Source organism: Chinchilla lanigera, unplaced genomic scaffold (genome assembly GCF_000276665.1).
Source record: "Chinchilla lanigera isolate Chin_1 unplaced genomic scaffold, ChiLan1.0 scaffold00004, whole genome shotgun sequence".
Lineage (NCBI taxonomy): Eukaryota > Metazoa > Chordata > Mammalia > Rodentia > Chinchillidae > Chinchilla > Chinchilla lanigera.
In genome coordinates, this window is record NW_004955405.1 from 36,992,542 (window position 1) to 37,013,923 (window position 21,382).

General features: G+C 51.5%; 1 protein-coding gene across 9 annotated transcripts in view; it reads left to right on the forward strand.

Annotated features, from left to right (window-relative positions):
* Positions 1 to 256: 256 nt before the first annotated feature.
* The window catches only part of Mybpc1 (myosin binding protein C, slow type), a 73,357-nt gene continuing 52,231 nt past the window's right edge, over positions 257 to 21,382 (forward strand). For all 9 annotated transcript variants that reach the window (XM_005374551.2, XM_005374554.2, XM_005374553.2 and 6 more), the window contains exons 1-3: positions 257 to 368; positions 15,209 to 15,262; positions 18,063 to 18,104. In XM_005374551.2, the coding sequence (XP_005374608.1) occupies positions 344 to 368; positions 15,209 to 15,262; positions 18,063 to 18,104 (121 nt within the window). In that variant the 5' untranslated portion in view covers positions 257 to 343. The remainder of the gene's footprint in view (positions 369 to 15,208; positions 15,263 to 18,062; positions 18,105 to 21,382) is intronic.

The following is a 21,382-nucleotide window of genomic DNA, read 5'->3' on the forward strand; positions in this document are numbered from 1 at the left end:
AGGCATTGATTGGATCCGCCTGCTCTGCTTTTGATTTTTTTTATTACCCACAAAGTGTGTGAGGGGCTGGGGCCCCGAGAGGGGCCGGCTTTGGAAAGTCGGGGGTGCTGGCAGCCCTGGCTGCGAGCGGGACGGGATTCCTTACAGCGGGCGAGGCCGGCAGGCGACAGATGTGGTGCCGGAGCATCCTCGCGGGAGGAGGGGCGGGGCCGCGTGATTGACGTGCGGGGCCCGATAAAAGCCCGGGTCCCTCGCCGCCGCCGTCACACTGACCTCCTGCACTGCTCTCTGCGACCCGGGGCCTCGTCCACCCGCACCCGAGGGGAGGAAACTGACCACGGTCATGCCGGAGCCCACTAAGAAAGAGGGTAAGACCCGCCCCCAAAGAGTTCTGTCCTTTTCCATCAAGTGCGCTTGTTCTGGTCTTCATTTCCAAGCAGATATCCGATTCCTTACATAGATGATGAGATCATACACTCGCTGTGTTACTGTACAGCGAAGCCGAGAGGAGAGGGACGAGGGTATGATGAGAAACACCTCATGACCAAAGCCTGTCAAGGGATATAGGCTTCAGTGATTAACTGAAAATGTCCTGGTCCAACAGCAAGGGACCCTCAGGGCGTCCTTTCACGGTGCGGGTTGCGCGCGGGAAGCAGATTTAACTTCAGTCGTAGGTTTGATGGCAAGCTTTCCACGCGCAGTTGCAATTTGCGGAGGATGGGCGTTGGAAGACTTTGCCAAATGCTCACTAACTTTCATCAAGACTTCAGAAGAGAATTTGCGATGTTATTTCGGGATTTGCTGTATATTTTTCCGTGATAAGACATTTAAAATGTACAGATCAAAAGTATCGTTTGCTTTTATTGGTACTTTTGGAGTTTTATTGTCCAATCCTCGCATGAAAAGATGTTTCTGATAGCTCACGTCTTTCCTGAGATTTACTGTGTGCGGTTTCACACTGCACAGCCTTTGTAAAATAGCAGAACTGAAAAGATGAGAATATTCTTCAGCAGAAGAAATGTTTCCTCCAGTTAAATTTCTCCTTTCTATAAAAAAAAATCAATGCTTTTAAAACTACTAATTAATAATGAAAACAACTGGAATTAGTGACTGTGGAAATAATAAAAGGCATCCATCGCAGCAGAGCATTGACTTTCATTTTTAATGCAAATGTCTTTTAAAATATGATTTCACTCACATGCATCTGCACTGTGCTCCTGAATCTCTCTTCTCCATCCCTGCAAATAAAAGCACACGCACTAGGTGTGGAACATAAAAATAATATCTAGCTTTCACTAGGGAACATAAAAATAATATCTAGCTTTCTCTCTTATTTTTTGGTCTCTTAAAAATGCTTCCAACCATTGTTTCGCACAGCCTTGACAAAGCTCCCACACACGGAACCCCAAGTGGAAATACTAACCAAACTCTCAGAAGCCTTTTAAATCTATTTTCTTTATGTCATTAAGTGCACGGTGGTGACAGGCCGCGGTGATCAGTTTACAGGTCGCCTTCTTTAGTGGCGGGATCATTGAAGAGTGAAATCTGCCCCCAGAAATAACCGCACCAAATGCATGTATTAATATGGGATCCTAATCCCAGCCCGGGCAGGGAGGCCAAGCCCTGCCAAAGTGTCCTATTTGTAATGCAAATGATTTACATGTGTATTAAGTGTCCTTTTTATTTGATCTGTCACTTGACTCTGCTCTCCAGTGTTGTGGGGACGACTCCCATTCTGTGTTTCCTCGCTGAGGGCAGAATATTCTCTCAATTATCCTGGACTCAGGGGATGAATGTGTGTGTGTTTGAAGGCACAGTTGCAAGGGCCAGTGTTGGAAAGGGTTGAGTGAGACTCCGTCTCAGATGTAAACGGACCGAATAAGGTGAGTGAAGAGAGACGCAGCGTTTTATCACCGTACATAAAAAGGTCTGTAAATGTGCATCCCCCTTTGGCCCCAAGATTCCAATCTAGGAAACTATTCCGGGGGAATAAGAGAGCACTTTCACAGAGCTGTTTTATAGGGATGATTATCCCAGTCCTCCCGCTAGTAGCAGAGAAATTGGAGACAGCTTCGAAGTCCTAGGCAGCAATTAGTAAATAAATCGTGTTACAGCCAGAGGGCAGAACACCAGGCAGTGGTTAGCAGTGTACTATTGACGGATGTTTATCTGCAGAGAGACGATGGGTGTAATCATTAGGAAAAAGGGCAGAAGCATATTCTCAAGAACACGTCAAAGGTTTCATCTATTAAAAAAAAAGTTTAAGCATCTACAAAAAAGAAAAAGAAAGCCCAGTGGAAAACAACAAGAAGGTTGAAAAATGAATAAATACATCACAGGCCGTAAGCTAATTAAATTATTCTGACACTAGACAACACCAAGCCTTAGGTTTGGTTCGACAACTCAGTCAGATTCATTCTACTTTTGGAGAGAGTGAAATTTTAAAGCCACAAACAGGAAAACAGCTGGGTATGGTGGCCCATGCCTGTAACCCCAGCACTTGGGAGGCTGAGGCAGAAGGATCTCCGTGAGTAGGAGGCCAGCCTGGGCTACATAGTGGCTTCAAGGCCAGCCTCAACTACGCAGAGGGACTTTGTCTCAAAAAAAAAAAAAAAAATAGGTCTCCCATGTTCAAATGTATTTTTCTTTTCGAATAAATCTGCATGTATCCTAAAGTCTCCGTGACCTTCCCTGCCTTTAAAAGCACGGTTGATATTCTGTGTAGGAGTCCCCACCCCCAGCACAGTAATTTTATACCCACAGATTCTTTGGTTAGTTTAAATTTGGCTGATGGGAAGTAGGCACAAAAAAAAAAAAAGTAAAGAGAGCTGTGATTGATTTAAAATCCACTGAGGAGGTCCAGAGATTGTTCCCTTCCGAGCAGAACTGACTTTTAAGGGAGCAGCGCCTGGGGGAGTTCTGCTTTGTGAAGCTGCTGCCTCTTCCTGTCGTCCGCCGCAGGGACTCAGCTCTGACACTGTCACAAATGGTCACTCACGCCTGCTCCTAACACTGGTGTTGGTCTCTCTAAGAGCGACCCAAGAATGAACCCTGCCAAAGACCAGATCCTTCCCTGCCCAGACAGTTCTCACAGCCCCTACAGAACATCATTTTTGTTTGTTTTTTTCGGCTTTTTGAGACAGGGTCTCATTATGCAGCCCAGGCTGGCCTCAGACCTCCAGAGAGCCTCCTGCCTCAGCCTCCTGAGCGCCACATGGCTTTCTGTACAGAACATCTTCATGTTCCTCTCCACTGAGAAAGCCACGAGATTTTGCTAAAAGTCATGTTTTTTTTCAATACTGGGGATTGAACCCAAACCCTTAGCACTGAACCATATATCAAGCCCCCTTTCTTTGCTTGTTTTGAGGCATGGTCTCTCTAAATTGGTAAGTTGTCCAGGCTGGGTGCTGACTTGGTAATCCTCCTGCCTCGGCCTCCTGTAGTGCTGGGCTCACAGGTGTGTGTCCTGATGCCTCAATAGGCTCTGTGGACTGCTTGGGCTCTCCTGGGACCCAGGAGGGTCTGGCAACTTTCTCAGAGTCTGAGTTTTCAGCTCCAGAAGGTGCAAGAGATGTCAAAATCACCCACTCCCAGGCCTATGGTGGCCGGATTCCTAGAGCGAACCTTGTGTTGGTTCTTGGAGGAGGGGAGGGCCAGAGTAACCCGAGCCCCTGCGGGAAGTCTCATGGAAGTAATCCATCAACAGCCCGTAAAGCCTTCAAAATATCCCTGATGTCTCTGTGACCCTTTGGGGAAAAAGCAGGCATTATTTTTAAGGAGTAGCTGCTTCCTGTTCTCCTCTTGTCTACCTTCGTCAGTGGTGTACCTATTCTTAGCAGAACTACAATTAAACGAATCCTTTACTTACAACATAACTGGCCTCTTCGTAGAATAACAATAAAATTATTCCGGCCAAATAGTAAGAGACAGTACATGAAGCTTCAGCTTTGTGGAAATCTCCCAGAATGCCTTGCTGAGACATTTATTCATGAGTTAACTATTAATTGAGCACCTAGTATATGCTTGTGACTGGGATTTCGGGGATATAGGTAGCATAGCCTCTGTCCCTAAGGTCCTCAGTTGCCTTAGCTCCTAACATTTAAATAAATTCCAGTAAAAAAAGAAGAAAAAAAAAAAAAAGCCAGGCGTGGTGGAGCATGCCCGTAATCCCAGCACTTGGGAGGCTGAGAAAAAAGGATCATTGCAAGTTCAAGACCAGCCTGGGCTACAAAGTGAGCTCAAGGCCAGCCTGCCCTGCATAGTGAGACCCTGTCTCAAAAAGACCAAAAAACAAAACAAAACAAAACAAAAACAAACAAAGAAAGAAGGAAAATGAAAAAGAAAAAAGGAAGCAAAACTTTATTACCATAAAATTAGAACATTTCAGTGGCTGTTTTTCCCTATGGTAAGATCTCTGTCTGTTCAAATATATTATAAATGGCTCTAAAACCTGTAAAAGGACCTCTTGAGAATTCTCTTTAGCATACAATGAGGAAATCCATCCTTTAACACCTTGAGGCTACTGTTAGCTGTCAGAGCCTAGAGAATCCAGAAAACTTCCCTTCTCACACCCTAAATTGCAGCCGGCCTTACCCCTTACCGTGCATTTCATCTTGGTGTATGACACCTCTGGTCCTATTATGTTCTCGTACCTAACTCCTCGGAAAGGGACAGTGGTTGGGTCATCCGCAGTGTACGGATCTCATTCACGAATCCTTGGTGAATCTCTGTAGATCTCTGACCTCTCAGGTAAGACTTCTCGAAAACTCACACAGGGCACAACACGGGCTCCTCAGCGACTGTACTTTTAAGGGGCCGATTTCGTGACTTCAGGTATCAGAGCCCTGACGCTGCAGACGCCAGTCCCTTCGCTAGGCCGGCACCCACGGCCTGTTGCGTCTGCCTTGGTTTTAGGCGGAAATGTGGTCAAGGAGAGCAGCTTTGTACCAGTCCGGGAGGGTTTTTCTCTTTCCCCATCTTTCTTTCTGGGGCCCTGGAGACTTTATCCTGGTTTAAAGTTGAGCTCGGCCCAAACACCCATCTGGATGGAGAGCGGCGCGGATCACCCCTTGCCTACTTCGGAGCATCGCCCAGGGCTTAGTCACCGTCAGAAAAGGAGCCGTGATGGGCGGCGGCAGCCTGGCTCTCAGGTTCAGGCTTTGACCTTCAGGGTCCGCCTGCGTGAGCCCGGATGACCTGCTTCACACAGCAAAATCAGTGCTTCTGAAAAGTCGGCGTGCGTCTAATCAAGCCGGAAATATGGCGAACGTTTAAAAACGTGTTACAGTAAAAGACACAGTGCTGTAAACTCCCCTCGAGATCCTCCACCTCGCCTCAAACACACTTCTCCCACATTCTTGCCGCTTTCTGCAGCAGCTCCGGAGTCCTCTTTCCTAAATGTCTTCCCTTGCGCTGCCCTGGCTGCCTCAGTGTCCTGAACTGATACAAACCTCATACCTGTCGAGGTCATGTTGACCTTGGGGAGGCGCCGCAGTCGCACGGCGCCAGGTCCTGGGAATAAGGTGGGGGAGCACGCAGTGTTTTTAGAGCCTCGGCTTCCGTTGCGTGGTGCTCCGCAGCAGCATTCCCAGTATTTTTCATCACAGCTTCTAAAGACGCTCACGAAAGAGGACTTCCAGAACTGCTGCAGGAAGCGGCAAGAACCTTGGGGTAAGTGTGTTTGAAGTGAGCGGGAGGATTTTGATGGGAAATTAACGGCACTGTCTTGCAGTAATAATTTTTAAAATTTAAACGTTCACCGTATATTTCGATCACTGCGTGTATGCACTTATAGGAGGTCAAAGGGAAGCGGGAGGGGAAGGTGCAGGTGCTCAGGGGTAGCTCTTCCTCCGATTGGCTGGTTCCTCTGCACCAGCCTGAAGACCCGGGTGAGAAACGGAGTTCCGGGAACGCAGGCCACAGATCCCCTCCCTGGAGACGCGGCCCAGGGCTGAGCCCTCCCTGGGAGCTGGCGCAGGCGCCCTACCCGGCTTAGTCCTTGGCAGGGTTGCTCTTTTCTCGGTCGCTGCTTTCATGACGGCTCGCTGCACCTGTTAGGAAGATAAATAAAGGCTCGGCCAATTCTTTCCTCTCCAGCGTCCTAAATATATCGCTTTAAAAAAAACTCTGGAAAAACAAGAACCCTGCCTCTCCAGTGGGTCCAAAGAAGTCTCTCCCTTGTTCTCAGGCCTCTGGGACAGCGGCGAAGCCAAGGGCAAGGTGTCAGGAAGGGTCAAAGGCGAGGCCAGGCTCCCGGCTGCCCCTGGGGACCAAGGCCTTGGAACCCTGCGTCTGCTCAGGGGCTGGCTTTGCTTAACCGCGAGGCACGACCTTGAGAGGTTCAGGAGCTGCACTCGCGCGGTTCATTAGCAGTTCCTTATTAACAGCATTTCACAGTTCGATTCTCCAACATTTCACGTTGGAATAAAGTACCCAGGCTAGAATGGCTTTTTAAAAATGCCTAGGCACAAAGACAATTAAATAAATCATCTCTTTAAAAGCTTGAATGAAGCCGGGCGCGGTGGCGCACACCTGTAATCCCAGCACTCGGGAGGCTGAGGCAGGAGGATTGTTGCAAGTTTGAGACCAGCCTGGGCTACACAGTGAGCTCAGGGCCACTTTGAACTACATAGCAAGACCCTGTCTCAAAACAAACAAACAAATAAAAAAGGCAAAATCTTCAATGAATGTGAAATGATGTCTCTATAATACTTTTATAAACAAACTTATTCTGTTAAATTTTAGAGAGTTGTTGAGAGGAGGCTGCTGGGAAATTATTACTAATTTTTTTTCTTTAGCCATAGAAACATCTTTGATGATTTTCTTAAAATTCTGTGATTGTTTTATTTGAAGGTGTATTTTATTGAAGGTGTATTTTACGGCCCTTGTGACACCTAGAGAAGAATTTTTATTATTACGGATAATTACTATTTTTATCAGCACGTCTCCCTGGTTGGCCTATGACACCTATATTAAGTGTCACCAGAAGCCCTTGGTGGCCAGTAGCTTCTGTAGTAATTCTAGACCTGATCTCTAGACACACTTGGGTGTGTTAGGTAATAAATCACAGGCTTAAAATTCTAACACTCAAAAATAAGTAGAAAATGTTAATTTAGTTTGTGTACCCCAGGGGATGTGGCCATGTTTCCTTTATTTACTTTTCCAGGTCAATCTTTTGCTATTGTTTTTGTTTTTTGAGACAGGGTCTCACTATATAACCCTCGCTGGCCTCAAACTCACGGCAATCCTCCTGCCTCAGCCTCCCTAGTGCTGGGATTACCGGTGTGCACCACCACGCCTGGCCCATGTCGATTTTTGCCAGGAACAGATGTCTTTTCTGGATTCCTTGCTTGGTTCAGAGCCCTGGGAAAACTCCATAAACACATAGAGAAGCAGTTGCTGAACAATATTCTTCTCAGTTGCTATTGTCATTCAGGAATCATTTCCTAGTTTGAGAACACGGTGATTATGAGAGGTAAAGCTATGAAAAGGAGACACATTTTACCCACGGTCATCTAATTACCTAGCTGCACACAAATTACTTCGTAGCCAGAGAGGACAGGGCTTCTGTCCATAGCTTTTCACCAAAGGTCCGTTCTGTGTGGTCACACCCAACTTTAGTTTCTAGAGAGGATATTCGGACAGCCCCGCAGACAGACAGACAGACAGACAAGCTGCAGGATGTTCCCGGTCAGGGGGCAGGAGAATATTTATGGACTTCTGCATGAGTTCCCAGAGAAAAGTTTTCATCTTATTGGATTGGGTGGGGGATGGGCTGATTTGGCAGAAGGAAAATCTAGGAACTTTCAAGCGCAGGTTTATTTTTCTCTTTCAAATGAATGTCCCGAAAGCTGACCGTAATCTTTCATTATGCCTTTCAAGTTTAAATCCACTTTGGTAAGACTTTTGCCCTTCTCCACTCTCTTAGGAATCTTTTTATAGGCTGAATTCCAGTGCCATATCTAAAATTACCTTTAAGAAGTCAAGTGTTACATCTTATAATTTGGCTTCATCCAGTTTTTACTTGTATTTATCTATTTAGTCTAAATATTCTCCTTCTCCAAAATCATCTAAAACTTTCTCCCAGTGGCATCAAATCTCATCTTAAATTCCCGAGGAATTACTTATTGTAACAGTAAAGAATTTGCCTTTGCCTTCTGTAAAATTTCTCTTAGAACTAAAAGTTCACCTATGTGTACAACTGGACATTTTGTTTTGTTTTATTTATGTATTTATTTACTTATTTATTAGTCTTTTTGAGACAGGGTCTCACTATGCAGTCAAGCTGACCTTGAGCTCACTTTGTAGCTCAGGCTGGCCTTGAACTTGCAACGATCCTCCTGCCTCAGCCTCCTGAGTGCTCGGATTACAGGCATGCACCAGCACGAAAGAACTTTAAACTGGACATTTTAATGTCTCATGTTTAGAGTTACATGTCATTAAGATTGCTCCATAGATGGTATGTATTTTGACTTTTTCTTTATGTGTATTAAATAATGTTCATTGTTAAACATGATGACATAGATACCATTCAGGGAGCATTCTAGATAGTTTAAAATCCAGCTGCACCATTTGCCAAGGTATTTACGATTTGTATGCCTCCGTTTCCTCATCGTAAAATGTGATTAAATCTATATCTCATTGCCAGGCGTGGTGACACACGCCTGTAATCTCAGCACTTGGGAGACTGTGGTAGGAGGATCACACCACAAGTTCAAGGCCAGACTGGGCTATATAGCAAGTTCAAGGCCAGCACAGACTGCCTAGTGAGACCCTGTCTTGAACAAAACCAACAAACCCTACATTTTATTTCCTCCGTCTTTGTAAAAATTGAAATAAGTCAAGTGAAGCGCTCAGAACTGGAGGTAAGATATAGCAAGGCTGAAAACATTTTTCCTTTGAAGCAGTCAGCTCAGAAATCTTGCCTGACATAAGGTATTAATGCCTCACACTCACTCTACACTTGGAGCCATTTCTATCAACATAAAGTGTACGGCAGAAGTAATATTCACAGTGTTCCCCAAAGCTGCGACGCTTGCCCCGGTCAGGATGGCCAGCACCAGCGGGACTTCCTTGCTCCGCTTGAGAAACATCTTAGCTGTCACCGGGGGAGCTCAGAGCAGGTGAAAGGGCTCCCCTCCTCACATTCCCATGGAAACCCGGCACGGCCAGCCCAGCTGGGGTCTGCAGTTGTCACCCGGAGCACCACGGCTGCTCTTTTCCTGCCTGGCACGGAGGAAAGAGTCGCCCTGAGCAGTCGCCCTGTCACTGTCACTGCCCCGGGGCTCAGGGGGCCTGGGGGCGGGGACACTTGGCCCTCTCTCTCCCGGGGGAGCCTTTGTCCGGGGGTCTTCGAGTTCGGGATTTCTCTGGGCAGCGCCTCAAGAGCTCGACGTGACCCCGCGGAGCGTGGTGGGTGACGGATTGAGTGCCACTGCATTTGCGGCCGGGGACTTTATTTTTATGACCCCACCTGGCGTCGGGCCTCTCCTCCCTCTATTTTTAAAAAAGTCACCCCGCGTGGGGGCCAACGAAGCTCGGGCACAGCCTTTAAGGGACTTGTCCTGTGTCCTGTGACCCTGGAACCACTTCTGTCCGCCTCGTGGGCCCGGGGGAGGTGGTGCACCATCCGCAGCATGGTGGCAGTTCTTTCCTTTCCACTGATACCGATGTTGCTCAACCACTTCCGCTGGAGGGACGCTTCCTCCCCGTGGCTCCCAGGCTCGCAGCAGATTCTGTCTGCAAACAGAAGACGCAGCCACAGCTCCCGGAAAGGCCAGCGCGCTGCCCCGGTGGCTCCGGAGCTGCAAACGCCTTCTAACCCTGGCGGTGTGGAGTGACGTCCTGAGTCGGAATGTGCAGAATTAGAAGGACAAAAGACCCAGCTGCCCGGGAGGAAAAAGCCCCGTAGATTTAGGGAAATTCCACCGGGCTGATCACGGGTCCTTGAGAACATCTACTCCTTCCGCGCAGTGAGCCCTCCCCTGTCCAGGGCCTTCGGGAGGACCGCGGGCTGCGTGGGAATCGAACCGACCCGCCTTCCCCCAGGCGGGTTCCTGGGGACAGTATCGTTCGTTCCCACGCGATGAGAGTGTTCCTGAAGTGTCGCGGAGCTCTGCTTGCTTTTGAGAAGAAGGCGCAGGCCTGGAGCGGACAGTGGCGAGCGCTTGCCCAGCATGCATAGCGCCCTGGGGGGTTTGCAGGTTTTTAATGCAAAAAAAGAGACGGCGGGTATATTTAACTTTGCCTTAAACTGTGGACATCCATTATTACAGCGGGTGATACACTGAAAATCTAAATTACTTGCTTTTTGGTGAGGCTTACATTGCTTTGTACTTTGTACTTGCACCCAAGCTGTCACAGCTTCCCTATTTGCTCCTTCCTATTCTCTCCCTCTCCCTTCTTGCTTTTTCTGTCTTTGTGATCCTAGAGATCAAATCCAGGGCCTCCCTTCGAGCTACAGCCACAGCATATTCACTTTTCATTTTGAGACAGGCTCTTGCCAAGTTGCCCAGGCTGGGCGCCAGCCTCCGATGCTCCGTTTTCGGCCTCCGAGGACCTGGGGCTTCAGGCCGGCTCTGTCAGGAGAAGCGCCTGCCCTGCGCCGGCCTTTGTCTTTGTCAGGGCCTCGCTCCACGCCTTCTGCAGCTGGGGTCTCAGCAGGATCAAAGGCGCTCACTTTCGGGGTCACAGAATAGGGGGGTGCCCCAAGGGGGAGCCGTCCCTCAGTCACCCAGCTGGCTCTCCTCAGTTCAGAATGAGTTTCCTGGAGACCTTGGGGTCTCCTAGGCTGTGGGGACCCTTCTGACTTGCTGGGAGCGGCTGCTGTCTGGATAAACGAGGTAGCCAGATAGCTGAGCTTGCCCGAGATGAACTCTTCGTTGCAATTTTTGTGCACTTGGGACAATCAATTTGCAGTTTTTATTCTGACTGCTTTTTTTTTTTTGCCTTTTTTATGGAGACAGAGTCTCACTATGCAGTTCAGGCTGGACTAGAGCTCACTGTGTAGCCCAGGCTGGCCTCAAACTCGAAATCTCCTGCCTCAGCCTCCTGAGTGCTGGGATTACAGGTGTGTGCCACCACGCCCAGCTACCTGACTGCTTCCTTTTATCAATCAGAGCTGCAGATTTTTCCCACATGAGGTAGATGACATGTGTTTATTGAAAAGCAAAACAGTGCACACACAGATGGACACTTTCTTCTTTTAAAAATTTTGCAGTAAATTCTGAACCAAATGTTTCAAATGTGAGGGTCTCAGATCATCTTTCACTCTTGATGATTTTGTTGTTGTTATGTTGGTTTTTTGAGACAGAGTCTTGCTGCGTAGTGCAGGCTGGCCCTGAACTCACTACATAGCCCAGGCTGGCCTCTAATTCGTGGCGATCTGCCTGCCTCAGCCTCCTGAGTGCTGGGATTGCAGGTGTCTGCCACCACACATGGCTCTTAATAATTATTGAGGAAACTAAAACATGTTTATTACTTAATTGGAAAGCGGCACTGATAAATGTGCTGAGTACTGGGGTCTACCGAGCATGACCTGTGAGCCCTGAGCACCGATGCATTTCACTGCGGATTTGTGAGAGGATATGAGTGGCAAAAGCAAAGCCTGACTTAGCCTGACTCCGGGAGTACCTTGAGCTCTTGGACTCCACAGCAGGGTCCTGGGGACTCTTGGGAAACTCAGACCATACTTTGAGAGCCACTGATAGAAATCAGTCTGTGATTGCCTCTAAAAATAGGTAATTTCCTAACATCTCAAGGCATGAGACACCGGACCACACACTGATTACACTGAGTGGAGTAAGAAACAAAAATAAGCACCTAACCGTAAAAATAGTACTGAATACTGACTACATCCCAATTCGCTATCAGCAGCACAGACAATACAAATGCACTGTAATTTTTTTTTTTTTTGAGACAGAGTCTTGCTATGTAGTTCAGACTGGCCTTGAAGCCACTATGTAGCCCAGGCAGTCCTCACACTCAAGGGGATCCTCCTGTTTCAGCCTCCTGAGTGCTGGGGTGCCAGGCAGGCATGCACCACTGCTCCTTGCTGTAATTTGTTTTTGCTGATTGGTGACATTTATAATTAATATGAGCAAAAGTTCTAAATATGTGACTGTCTCCACACAAACAAAATTTATTTTATTGTTTACTTATTTATTTATTCGTTGTTTTTTTGAGACCAGGTCTCACTAGGCAGTTCAGGCTGGCCTTGAACTCACTATGGAGCCCAGGCTGCTCTCGAACTCACAGTGATCCTCCTGCCTCAGCCTCCCTAACTCTGGAAGTACAGCCGTGCGGCACCACGCGGGTGCCTTTTGATGTTTAATAAGCACCCATAGCAGGACCTCAACTCCACCGATGTGCATTTGCTTAGGATTTAGGGAGCCTCCGAAAGGCAGGTGCCTCCTGGCCACCCGACCTGGCTGCCCCTCACAGGTGGCTGACAGGGCTCTTTGCCCAGCGCCAGGCGGGGTGGGTCCCTTGAGCCAGTCTCTTGCTGCTTTTCCAGCGCGGAATGAGGCGGGGGTGACTCCGGCCCTGACTGCCCTCCCAGCCTATTGAGCAGCGCCAGTCCTGTGTGGACAGAAGCCTGGGCAGCGGCTCCCGGCCTGGCCCGGGAGGTGACCGGCAAGACATAGCGTTCCCTGTGGAGATGAGGATGCCAGGGCACCCGGAGTGCCAGGGGCTGGAGCTCGGTTTCCTGGCAGTGAGTAAAAGGGGCTTGGGGGGGGCAGCCTGCCCAGCAACTATATTTACAGAGCACCTGCCGCAGGCGACTTGGAAAGGAGGCGGGGTTGGGCTGCGTCTGCACAAGGCTTGTGACCAAGGGGACAGGAAGAGTCCCCGTCTACTGTAAGTCTGTCAGCGTTCACAACCGCCTTCGACAAGGACGGGGACAGGCGACACTGACAGCCTGGCTGTACCTTGTCACTCACTATGTGGGTCTTAGCAGGGGTCAAGGTGCACGCCTGTCATCCCAGCACTCAGGAGGCTGAAGCAGGAGGATCACCTTGAGTTCAAGGACAGCCTGGGCTATATAGCAAGACCCTGTCTCAAAAATACAAAAAAACGCATACATATATAATAGATTCTGCATTCCGGCAGGTTCTAATGAGTTGGTATTTATTTCTTCCATCACTGGCTGTAAGTAATGGGGTTTCTATGATTTTAAGGACGGACAGTCCTGGTTCTGCTTGCCCACCAGGGAAGACACATTTTTCAGCTCTCCCACACGCAGCAATCCTGCAAGCATCTTAGCGCTGCTGGCCTGGGACGTTTCCGTGGTCAGCTGTTCGTGGCTTTGGAGGGAATTGCTTTAAGCCCCGTGAATTCTCATTTTGATCGGATGTTTGGCGTTTGTCACAGACCTGGGGCCCGACGGGCACAAAGGAAAAGGTGCGCCTCTGGTTTCAGGCCCAAAGTGATTCTGACTGAGGTGGATGGAATTCACCATTGGCCTTGCTTGGATTTTTTTTTTTTTCAGTCTTTTTAAGACAGGATCTCACTATGTATTCCAGGCTGGCCTTGAACTTGCAGTGAAGCCCAAGCTGGCCTCAAACTCACAGTAATCCTCCTGCCTCAGCCTCCTGAGTGTTGGTTTTACAGGCGTGGGTCATCATGCCTGGCTAAGGTCATTTATTTTATTATTCTTATATCATGGACCGAGAAACCGAAGCTGAGAGAGATTAAGGTAATCGACCAAGATGACACAACTAATAAGACAGAGTCAGGATTCAGACCTAATTGTAACCTGCTTAGTCTTCGGTGGAGAAAAAGCAGAAAGCCTGGTAGGGAGCAGGAGGGCATCACTTGTTTCAGGGGCAGAGAGGTCACAGGTTGAAGAGAAAAGAGCGCTGTGGGATGGGGGACACAGGGCCGTGGTGGAGGTGGTGAGAAAGTGCCCCCTACGAGGGCCTTGAAGGAGGACCTTGAACGAGGACCTCACCCTGGGGCAGCCCAGCCAGGCGCAGTCGCAGGACAGGGGCTGCGGTTGTATAAATCACGTCTGCGGCGGCAGCAGGCAAGGCACAGGCAGAGCTGCCTGCAGGAGCCAGGAGGAAGAGGCCCTCAGGCCCTGGGAGGCTGGCTCAGCCCCAGGGATCGCTAACGTGTCAGGGAAGCCGGCCGCCGCCTTGGGTGTCCTGCACGCCGACACCCATCTGTGGGCTGTGCCCCAAGCAAGCTGTCAGTATTCGGTTTCCCCTCCGGGCGCCGCTCTGAAAATAAAATGTTTTGACAGAGGGCTTCACCTCCGGGGACGATGGCATGGAGGGCGCTTTCCTTGATGTGGCCCAGAGAAGGAAGCTCCCCCGGCCAGGCCACGTAGGGACCACTCGTGGTCCGCAGGACCGGTGGATGACATCACATCTGGCCATGCCAACTTCCGCCGGCCTCTAAGGCTGTAGTTCTGTCCCCTGTGATTATGTGGGTTTTTCCCCCTGATTAGCAAATGGTAACATACTCATGTATGGCGATGTGAATGTTAGAAAATAGTTTTCTTCTTTCTTTCTTTTTTTCTCTTTTTTGAGACAGGGTCTCATTATGTAGCTCAAGCTCGCAGCCCTCCTGCCTCAGCCTCTGAGTTCTGGGCGTGTGCCACCGGGCCCACCGGAAGTAGTACATCCTTCAACAGAAATTTCTTTAATAGACTTCCTAGTCAGGTTGCTCCAGAAGCAGACACCCAAAGCCAGTGGCACACACGCAGAGCTCGAGCTTGGACATCCCGGACGAGCCTGGTGCCTGCGCATTTCCAGCCTAGCCCGCGGCAGGGCTTCCTGTGGCCCGCAGACAGAGAGTGGCGCTCAGCTCCCGAGCTGGAGGACACCGGCGTGACCGTGTCTAGGAGGGGGTCCCCTAGGTGGGGCGCGTTGGTGCCCTCACCACCCTTTGGTCCTCACCTCGCCCTCGTCTACAGGGTGGCTTTGGGGCCTGACTCTTTCCAGAGGGGAACGCGGGCCTCACCCCTGCGCTCCCTGAGTGGTCGCCCAGCGGCAAGGATGCCCGCGGCCCCGTGTCCCCGGGGCTCTTCCCAGCATGGTCCACGCCGCTCGCAGCCCCGAGCGGGACCCTCCGCCCCGCGCCCCCACACGGGGGTGTGAGACCCGAGCTGGGCGCCAGGGCGAGCTCCGCGCACGCCGGCTGGGCGGGTGGCGCCCGGCCTGCAGACAGCCAGCCTGACACTCCTGTCCTCTGTCCTCTCCAGAAACCGAGGCGCCGGTCCCCGCCCCCGACCCCGACCCCGCCCCGACCCCCAAAGGTGAGTGGAAGCCACGGCTGTGGGACTGCGGGTCACCCCACCCCTGCATGGCTTGGCCCCTCCAGGCCGTGAGCGCTCACGCGCCCGGATGGTGACGTGGGGACTCTCGTCCCAGCCCCAGTGCACTGCGGACCGTTCAGCCCTCCTCGGGGCGCTCAGGTCAAGGACGCTTCCTGGGGGGGGAGGGAGGGGGTTGTTCTAAAGCCGTCAAGTTACACACGTTGTCGCAGTGCCCGAGCTGTAGGAGGAGGCCGAAGGGTTCCTGGGGCTCCCCCAACCCCACAGGAAGCAGAGTCCGTAGTACTCTTGTGTTAGGGAGGAGCTGCACCCACCGCAATAGCCCCTCTGGCTTGAGGTTTGTGTTCGTATGAGACAGGGTCTGTGTAGCCCAGGCTGGCCGCCAACTCACAATCCTCCTGCCTCAGCCTCCCCAATGCTGGGGTTAGAGGTGTGCACCATCACGCCCGGCCCAGTTTGAATTATGTCGCCACTGGGCACCTCCAAAAATATCTTTGGGGACCCTGGGGCCACCACCAATTTATTATCCCGACCAATTTATTGAATGCTTAGTATTCTGTGGTCCACCCGGGGACAGCCTAAAAACAACAAATAAAGAGATCCCACGAGATCGCTGGAAGGCAGCACAGGGCCGGCGACGCACCCGCAGACCTGGGGGAGCCCGCGGGGGCGCCCAGCTCGGGCTGCGGGACGGTCTGCGGGTCCCACCAAGGAGCCCTGAGACGGAAGCGGCAGAGCTGTGCTTCTCTGCACAAAACGCCAAGGCGCTTTCTCCTTCTTCGCCCTCGTTAGTTTTTTGTTTTTTGTTTTCCCGGTACCGGGAATCGAACTCACTGGGGTTGGGACGAACTTGCGCTTGCCAGGCAGGCGCTGTGCGGCCGAGCCAAATCCCTAGCCCTGTTAAAGGGGACGAGACCCGCAGGCGTTCTACGAGAGCCGCGCCCGGGTACTTACCACCGCGCAGCCCTAGAGGGCGCGCTAGCCCTGCCCTTCAGGGAGGCCGCGCTGCCTAGCACCGCGCACCGCGGCGGCTTCGCACGGTTGCAGGGACAGCGGGGGCTCTAAGAAACCTTTTCCTGCAGGGTTTGCTTGCAGCCGGGAGGACCTCAAACACAGGCAGGAGGACAATGGAATAAACCGCAGCTAGTACGAGTTAGCGGTGCTAGGGTTAAACTGACTCTAGTTTACACTGACCCTGTCCACCTGGGGGGAAAACGGGCGTGGGATAAAGTTCCATTTCTGCTCTTTTCGCCTAGACCATTAGGAAGGGATTTTCCGTCGAAGGTGTCTTTTTCGTTTGTTTGTTTTTTGAGACAGGGTCTCCCTATGTAGTTCAGGCTGCCTTGAACTCAATATAGCTGGGCTTGAACTCGCGGCGATCCTCCTGCCTCAGCCTCTCAAGTGCTGGGATTACAGGTGTGCACCACACACCCGCCCAGATATCACTTTTGGGACAGCCGTCTGTGCAATCTGACTGCTCACAGAGCCCTTTGTCCAGCTGGAAATACAAGGTCCACGCTCTGGAAAACTCAGGCAGGACCAGAGAGTCCCTCTTGCGTCCAGTGGACACGTGGGCTCAGGGCTGCAGGGTTACAACACCGAGAGCCCTGATCCAGTGCTCCGTGGCTCTGGTCCCGAGGCCAGCCAGGAGGTGAGCGGAGAGAGAGGCACCTCCCGCTTCCGTCTGCGTGCTGGTCTCGGTGGCTGCCGCTAGGAACGCCCCTTACGATGTGTGTGCCGCGTTCATCGCAGTTTTAACCTCCACGGCCACCATGTCTCCTCTGAAACTCTGCTGAAGTCCTTCCCGGTGAGCTGAGGTCGGCTCTCTGCTCCTCAGTCAGAGAAACACAGAACGCACGCCGCTGAGATTCCGTTCCCTGCGCACACAGCTGGCTCCCACACGCAGGGATCTGAACTCCTGATTCTAACCAGAAGCAACGCGCCCCAGGGCTTCTGCCCCATAAAATCAGAGGTGACCCTGCTTGTATTACACTTACAGACAGGAAACCTAATCCACAAGATTCTCACGTACATCAAAACATTTTCTTTGAAACTGCACACATTGCACAATTACAGATTTTATGCCTTCCTATAATATCTAGAAACCTATGCTTTTAGAACCCAATTAGAGACAGGCCTGGCAGTGCACACCTGTAATCCCAGGGAAGCTGAGGCAGGAGGATCACCGTGAGTTTAAGGCCAGCTTGGGCTACATAAGTGGGTTCAGGGCTAGCCTGCACTACAACCTGTCTCAAAAAAAAAAAAAAAAAAGAAAAGAAAAGAAAAGAAGGAAAAAGAAAAGAGTGAAAGCCCTGGGTATGGTGGTGCATACCTGTAATCCCAGCACTTGGGAGGCTGAGACAGGAGGATCCTTGCAAGTTCGAGACCACCCTGGGCTACAGAGTGAGCTCAAGGCCAGCCTGAACTGTATAGCGAGACCCTGTCCTTAAAAAAAAAAAAAGAGTGAAAGCAAAGAACCCATGGATCAGACTTCGGTAAAAAGCCCGTTCCTTACTGAGTTCTAAAATGAAATGAGCCACAGAGTAAGCTCACTTCTACCCCGGCATGCCATCTACTGCAGTCCCAGTAGTGCCCGGGTGTGCTCCACCAAAATGCGTGCTTTTCTGTATACTTTTAAAGAGGTCAGCTTGAGACCCTGCTCTTCCGCAGCTTGGTGTGACTGTACGCCGACATCCCCAGATCCGTCTGCTGCTTGTGTCCGACGCGGCACCCACAAAGGGCTCAGGGCGCTTTTAAAAATGTGCTTCTGTTTTCCACACAGAACCAAGTAAAGAGAAGGAGGCGGGAAGTGCACCAGCCAAAGGTGAGCGGGGCAGGCGGGGAGGCGGCTCGGCAGAGCGCGGGCGGGAGGCGGCCAGCGAGGCCCCGGGCGGCGTGTGTGCCTCACCGCTGGGCGCTGGCTTCGGCTCTTCCCCGCCGCCTCACCTGGAAGACGCAGTGGGCACGGCGGGGAGTGCCCGCCGCACACGCCGCTGAGGGAAAAGTGTCGGGACCGCGCGAGCTCTTGCTGGGACCCCGCAAACTCACGGCTGCTGCCCGGGTCCCCAGGCGCACGCTAGGGGAAGCGGTGCTTGGTTAGGGGATCACTTTGCTCAAAAAAAGGATCTGAATGACCCCGAGCTTTTAAAAATGGAAGGTTTGGGCTGGGGGTGTAGCTCAGGGGTAGAGCGCTTGCCTAGCGTGCACAAGGCCCTGAGTTCAATCCCCAGTACCACAAAAAAAGAAAGAAAGAAAGAGGAAGGGTTTATGGTTTCTGCGAACAGTTGCAGAATTGTCTAGGACTTTCAAAGCCGGGCATCTCGCGTGGTAGCCCTCGCTGACCACATCCTGGCGCCAGGCAGCAGGGTGGCCTGTGGGTATGACGGCTCCTCCGGAAGCAGAGCCCACGTCGCTCCGTGTCGAGCTACAAACCCTCTTAGGGGCTGGGGATTTAGCTCAGCGGCAAAAGCGTCTGCCTGGCAAGCGCAAGGTCGTGAGTTCGGTTACCGGTACCGGAGAAAACCACCCCCACAAAAAAAATACAAACCCTCTTATTCCCAAACCGCTGTTCTGTTCTGACCTCTTGGAGTAGCCTGGTGTTAGGAAAAGACGTCTTTAGCATGCACTCCTGTGCCCCCCCGGAAAACTAATTCCTCTGTCCCCTCCGAGTTGGAGGCCTGAATCCGAGGAGCGTTCTTCCCCACAGAGGGCCGCTTCCTCGGAAGTGGATGTGACAGTTCCGCTTTATGTGTCTGCACCCTTATCTTTCCACGCTCGCCTTTTTCTGTGTAATCGTGAGTGGAGTTTCACTCTGCAGTGATTATTTCCTCCTGCAAGGAGAAACTTCCCTCTCCCAGACGCTGCTCCGAAGCGTGTGGACTCTCTCGGTTCTTAGTGCCGGATTCATTGCCCAGTTCCTGCATTAGTGCCTCCTCCGCACCAGTAACATGCTTTTCTCTCTTTCTTTCAGTGCCCTGGACCTCAGCTAACTGAACTTGCGCTCACAAACCCGCACACAGTGCCAGGCCCGGCCCGCCCTGCCTCAGCGGCCGTGCAGAGGACCACGGTTCTCCGGCCCAGGGCCCGGGAAGGCGGCTCCTTAGGGGCGCACACTGCGCAGACTCCTAGAAATCGCTCCGTGAGGGGGGTTCCGGGAGGCTTGGGCGTCCTGGCTGAAGGGGTGGTGGCATCACGCTCAGCAAGGCTGATGGGACCCGCCTCCGCTTCCAAGCTATACACAGCCTTGGACCAGGCTGAGAGGCTCACCCACCAGGACAGTGATGGAATCCCAAGGGCCAACTGTCCCTGCTCAAGCAGGCCTGGTCCTGGGCTGAATGAGATCACCATGTTCTATCTGCACATTTAAATGAGGTTTCTTTCCTTCCCCACCTTCAATTTTTAGTTCTGGGGATGGAACCCAGTGCATGGGCCTGGCCCATGCTAAGCAAGCCCTGTAACCCTGCGCTACAGCCCAGCCCTTTAAAGATGCTTTCCGTAAGGGCAAGGCAATGGCTAACCAACCGACCAATAAAAACTCTTTTTCTTTATGATGAAAGGACAAAGCCAAGGCCGAGCGTGGTCACACACTCTTGTAACCCCAGTGCTCAGGAGGCTGAGGCAGGAGGATCACTTCAAGTTCGAGGCCACCTGGGCTACAGAGTAAAGTCAATTTCTCCAGTATAACCTGTGCCCTCCCTGCCCTCGCTCCATCCTCCTCCTCCTCTGGACCACCCATTTCATTAACACAGCCTACCTGTGTTTATCTGTCCTTCCTCCTGCTGATTGCTCCTGGGCCTCTCACCTCCACGGTGCAGTCTCAGGATGGACACCCCGAGAACGCTCCAGGTCAGGCAGGGTTTGCACCGAGGAACTGGCCCAGGACAGGTGGAGACCTCCAGTGTGAGACCGTCTCGCTTCAGCGGCGGGAATGGCCCTGCCTGGAATCCTAGCTCCTTGGCCCCTTAGCTCTCCACTGCTGTAGAGGGTCTCCAACAAGCAGACTCAGGGAACTGCTCCTGAGAGTATTTTGCACGGGAACACAGCTGTAATGCCTTTCTCCCATTGACTGGATCGTTCTGGGCAGTCTAGAAATGTTCTGCCAATATTTTTTTGTAGCCACAGGGAGTCTTTTGATTCCACAATTAATCTTTTCTGTAGCGCTTGTGGTCAGGTTTGTTAGCGTCTTCACGCCTAAGTAAAGGATTTTGTTATCGCTGGTTTGTGTGCCGGCTGCCTCTGGACATGTGGTGTATGTGCCATCCCACCCCCTTAGCCTCCTGGGTGCCAAGCGAAGTCTCTGGGCATAGGAGCAACAGGGACGCCGCAAAGAAATGTGTTTCGCCGGGCATAGTGGTATGCACCTATAATCCCAGCACTCAGGAGGCTGAGGCAGGAGGATCACCACACATTGAAAGCCAGCTTGGGCTACATAGTGAGTTCAAGGCCAGCCAGAGCTGCATAGCCTTGTCTCCAAAAGAAAAAAAGAAAAAGGAGAGAGAGAGAAAAGAAAAAATAATAGAAAAGTATTCAACCAAACAGCACAACCAGAAATGAGATAGGCAAATCCTTCTCACAGTGGTCATACTGGGAGACAATAAATGACCTTAAAAGCTAATCCTGCTGGGTCCTAGGATTCTTCTAGAGTAATGGCTGGGGTGCATCCCTAGGACACTAAGTACAGATTCTTTTCTATTCCCTCTGTGAGGACAGAGCCCTGCCTTGTGTGTTTGAACTCACTTATTCAGCAGGCGTTGACCGCAAGGCCGGCGCGGGTCCAGGCGGGGGTCCTGCCCCTCGGGGCCCACCCGTACTTTAGGGGAGGATGGTGGATTTTGGGTTTGGGAGCAGGTGAGGTCAGGGCTGGGGCTCAGGGCTGGTGCTGAGCAGGACCTTCTCCTTCTTTGGTCAACAGTGCCCATGCTGCCGGGAGGGCCTGGCCAGTGAGCCTGGGTCCCTCGGGTGCCCCAGGCCGGGGCCTGCGTGAAGCCCCCGCTCTGCTCCCAAGCTTGGGATGCTGAGGATGGCCACTTGGGTCAGAGCCTAAGTTAGGGTGCTTTACATTTTAAAAATGTTTCTGTCTCATTCATTTAGAGTCTATATATA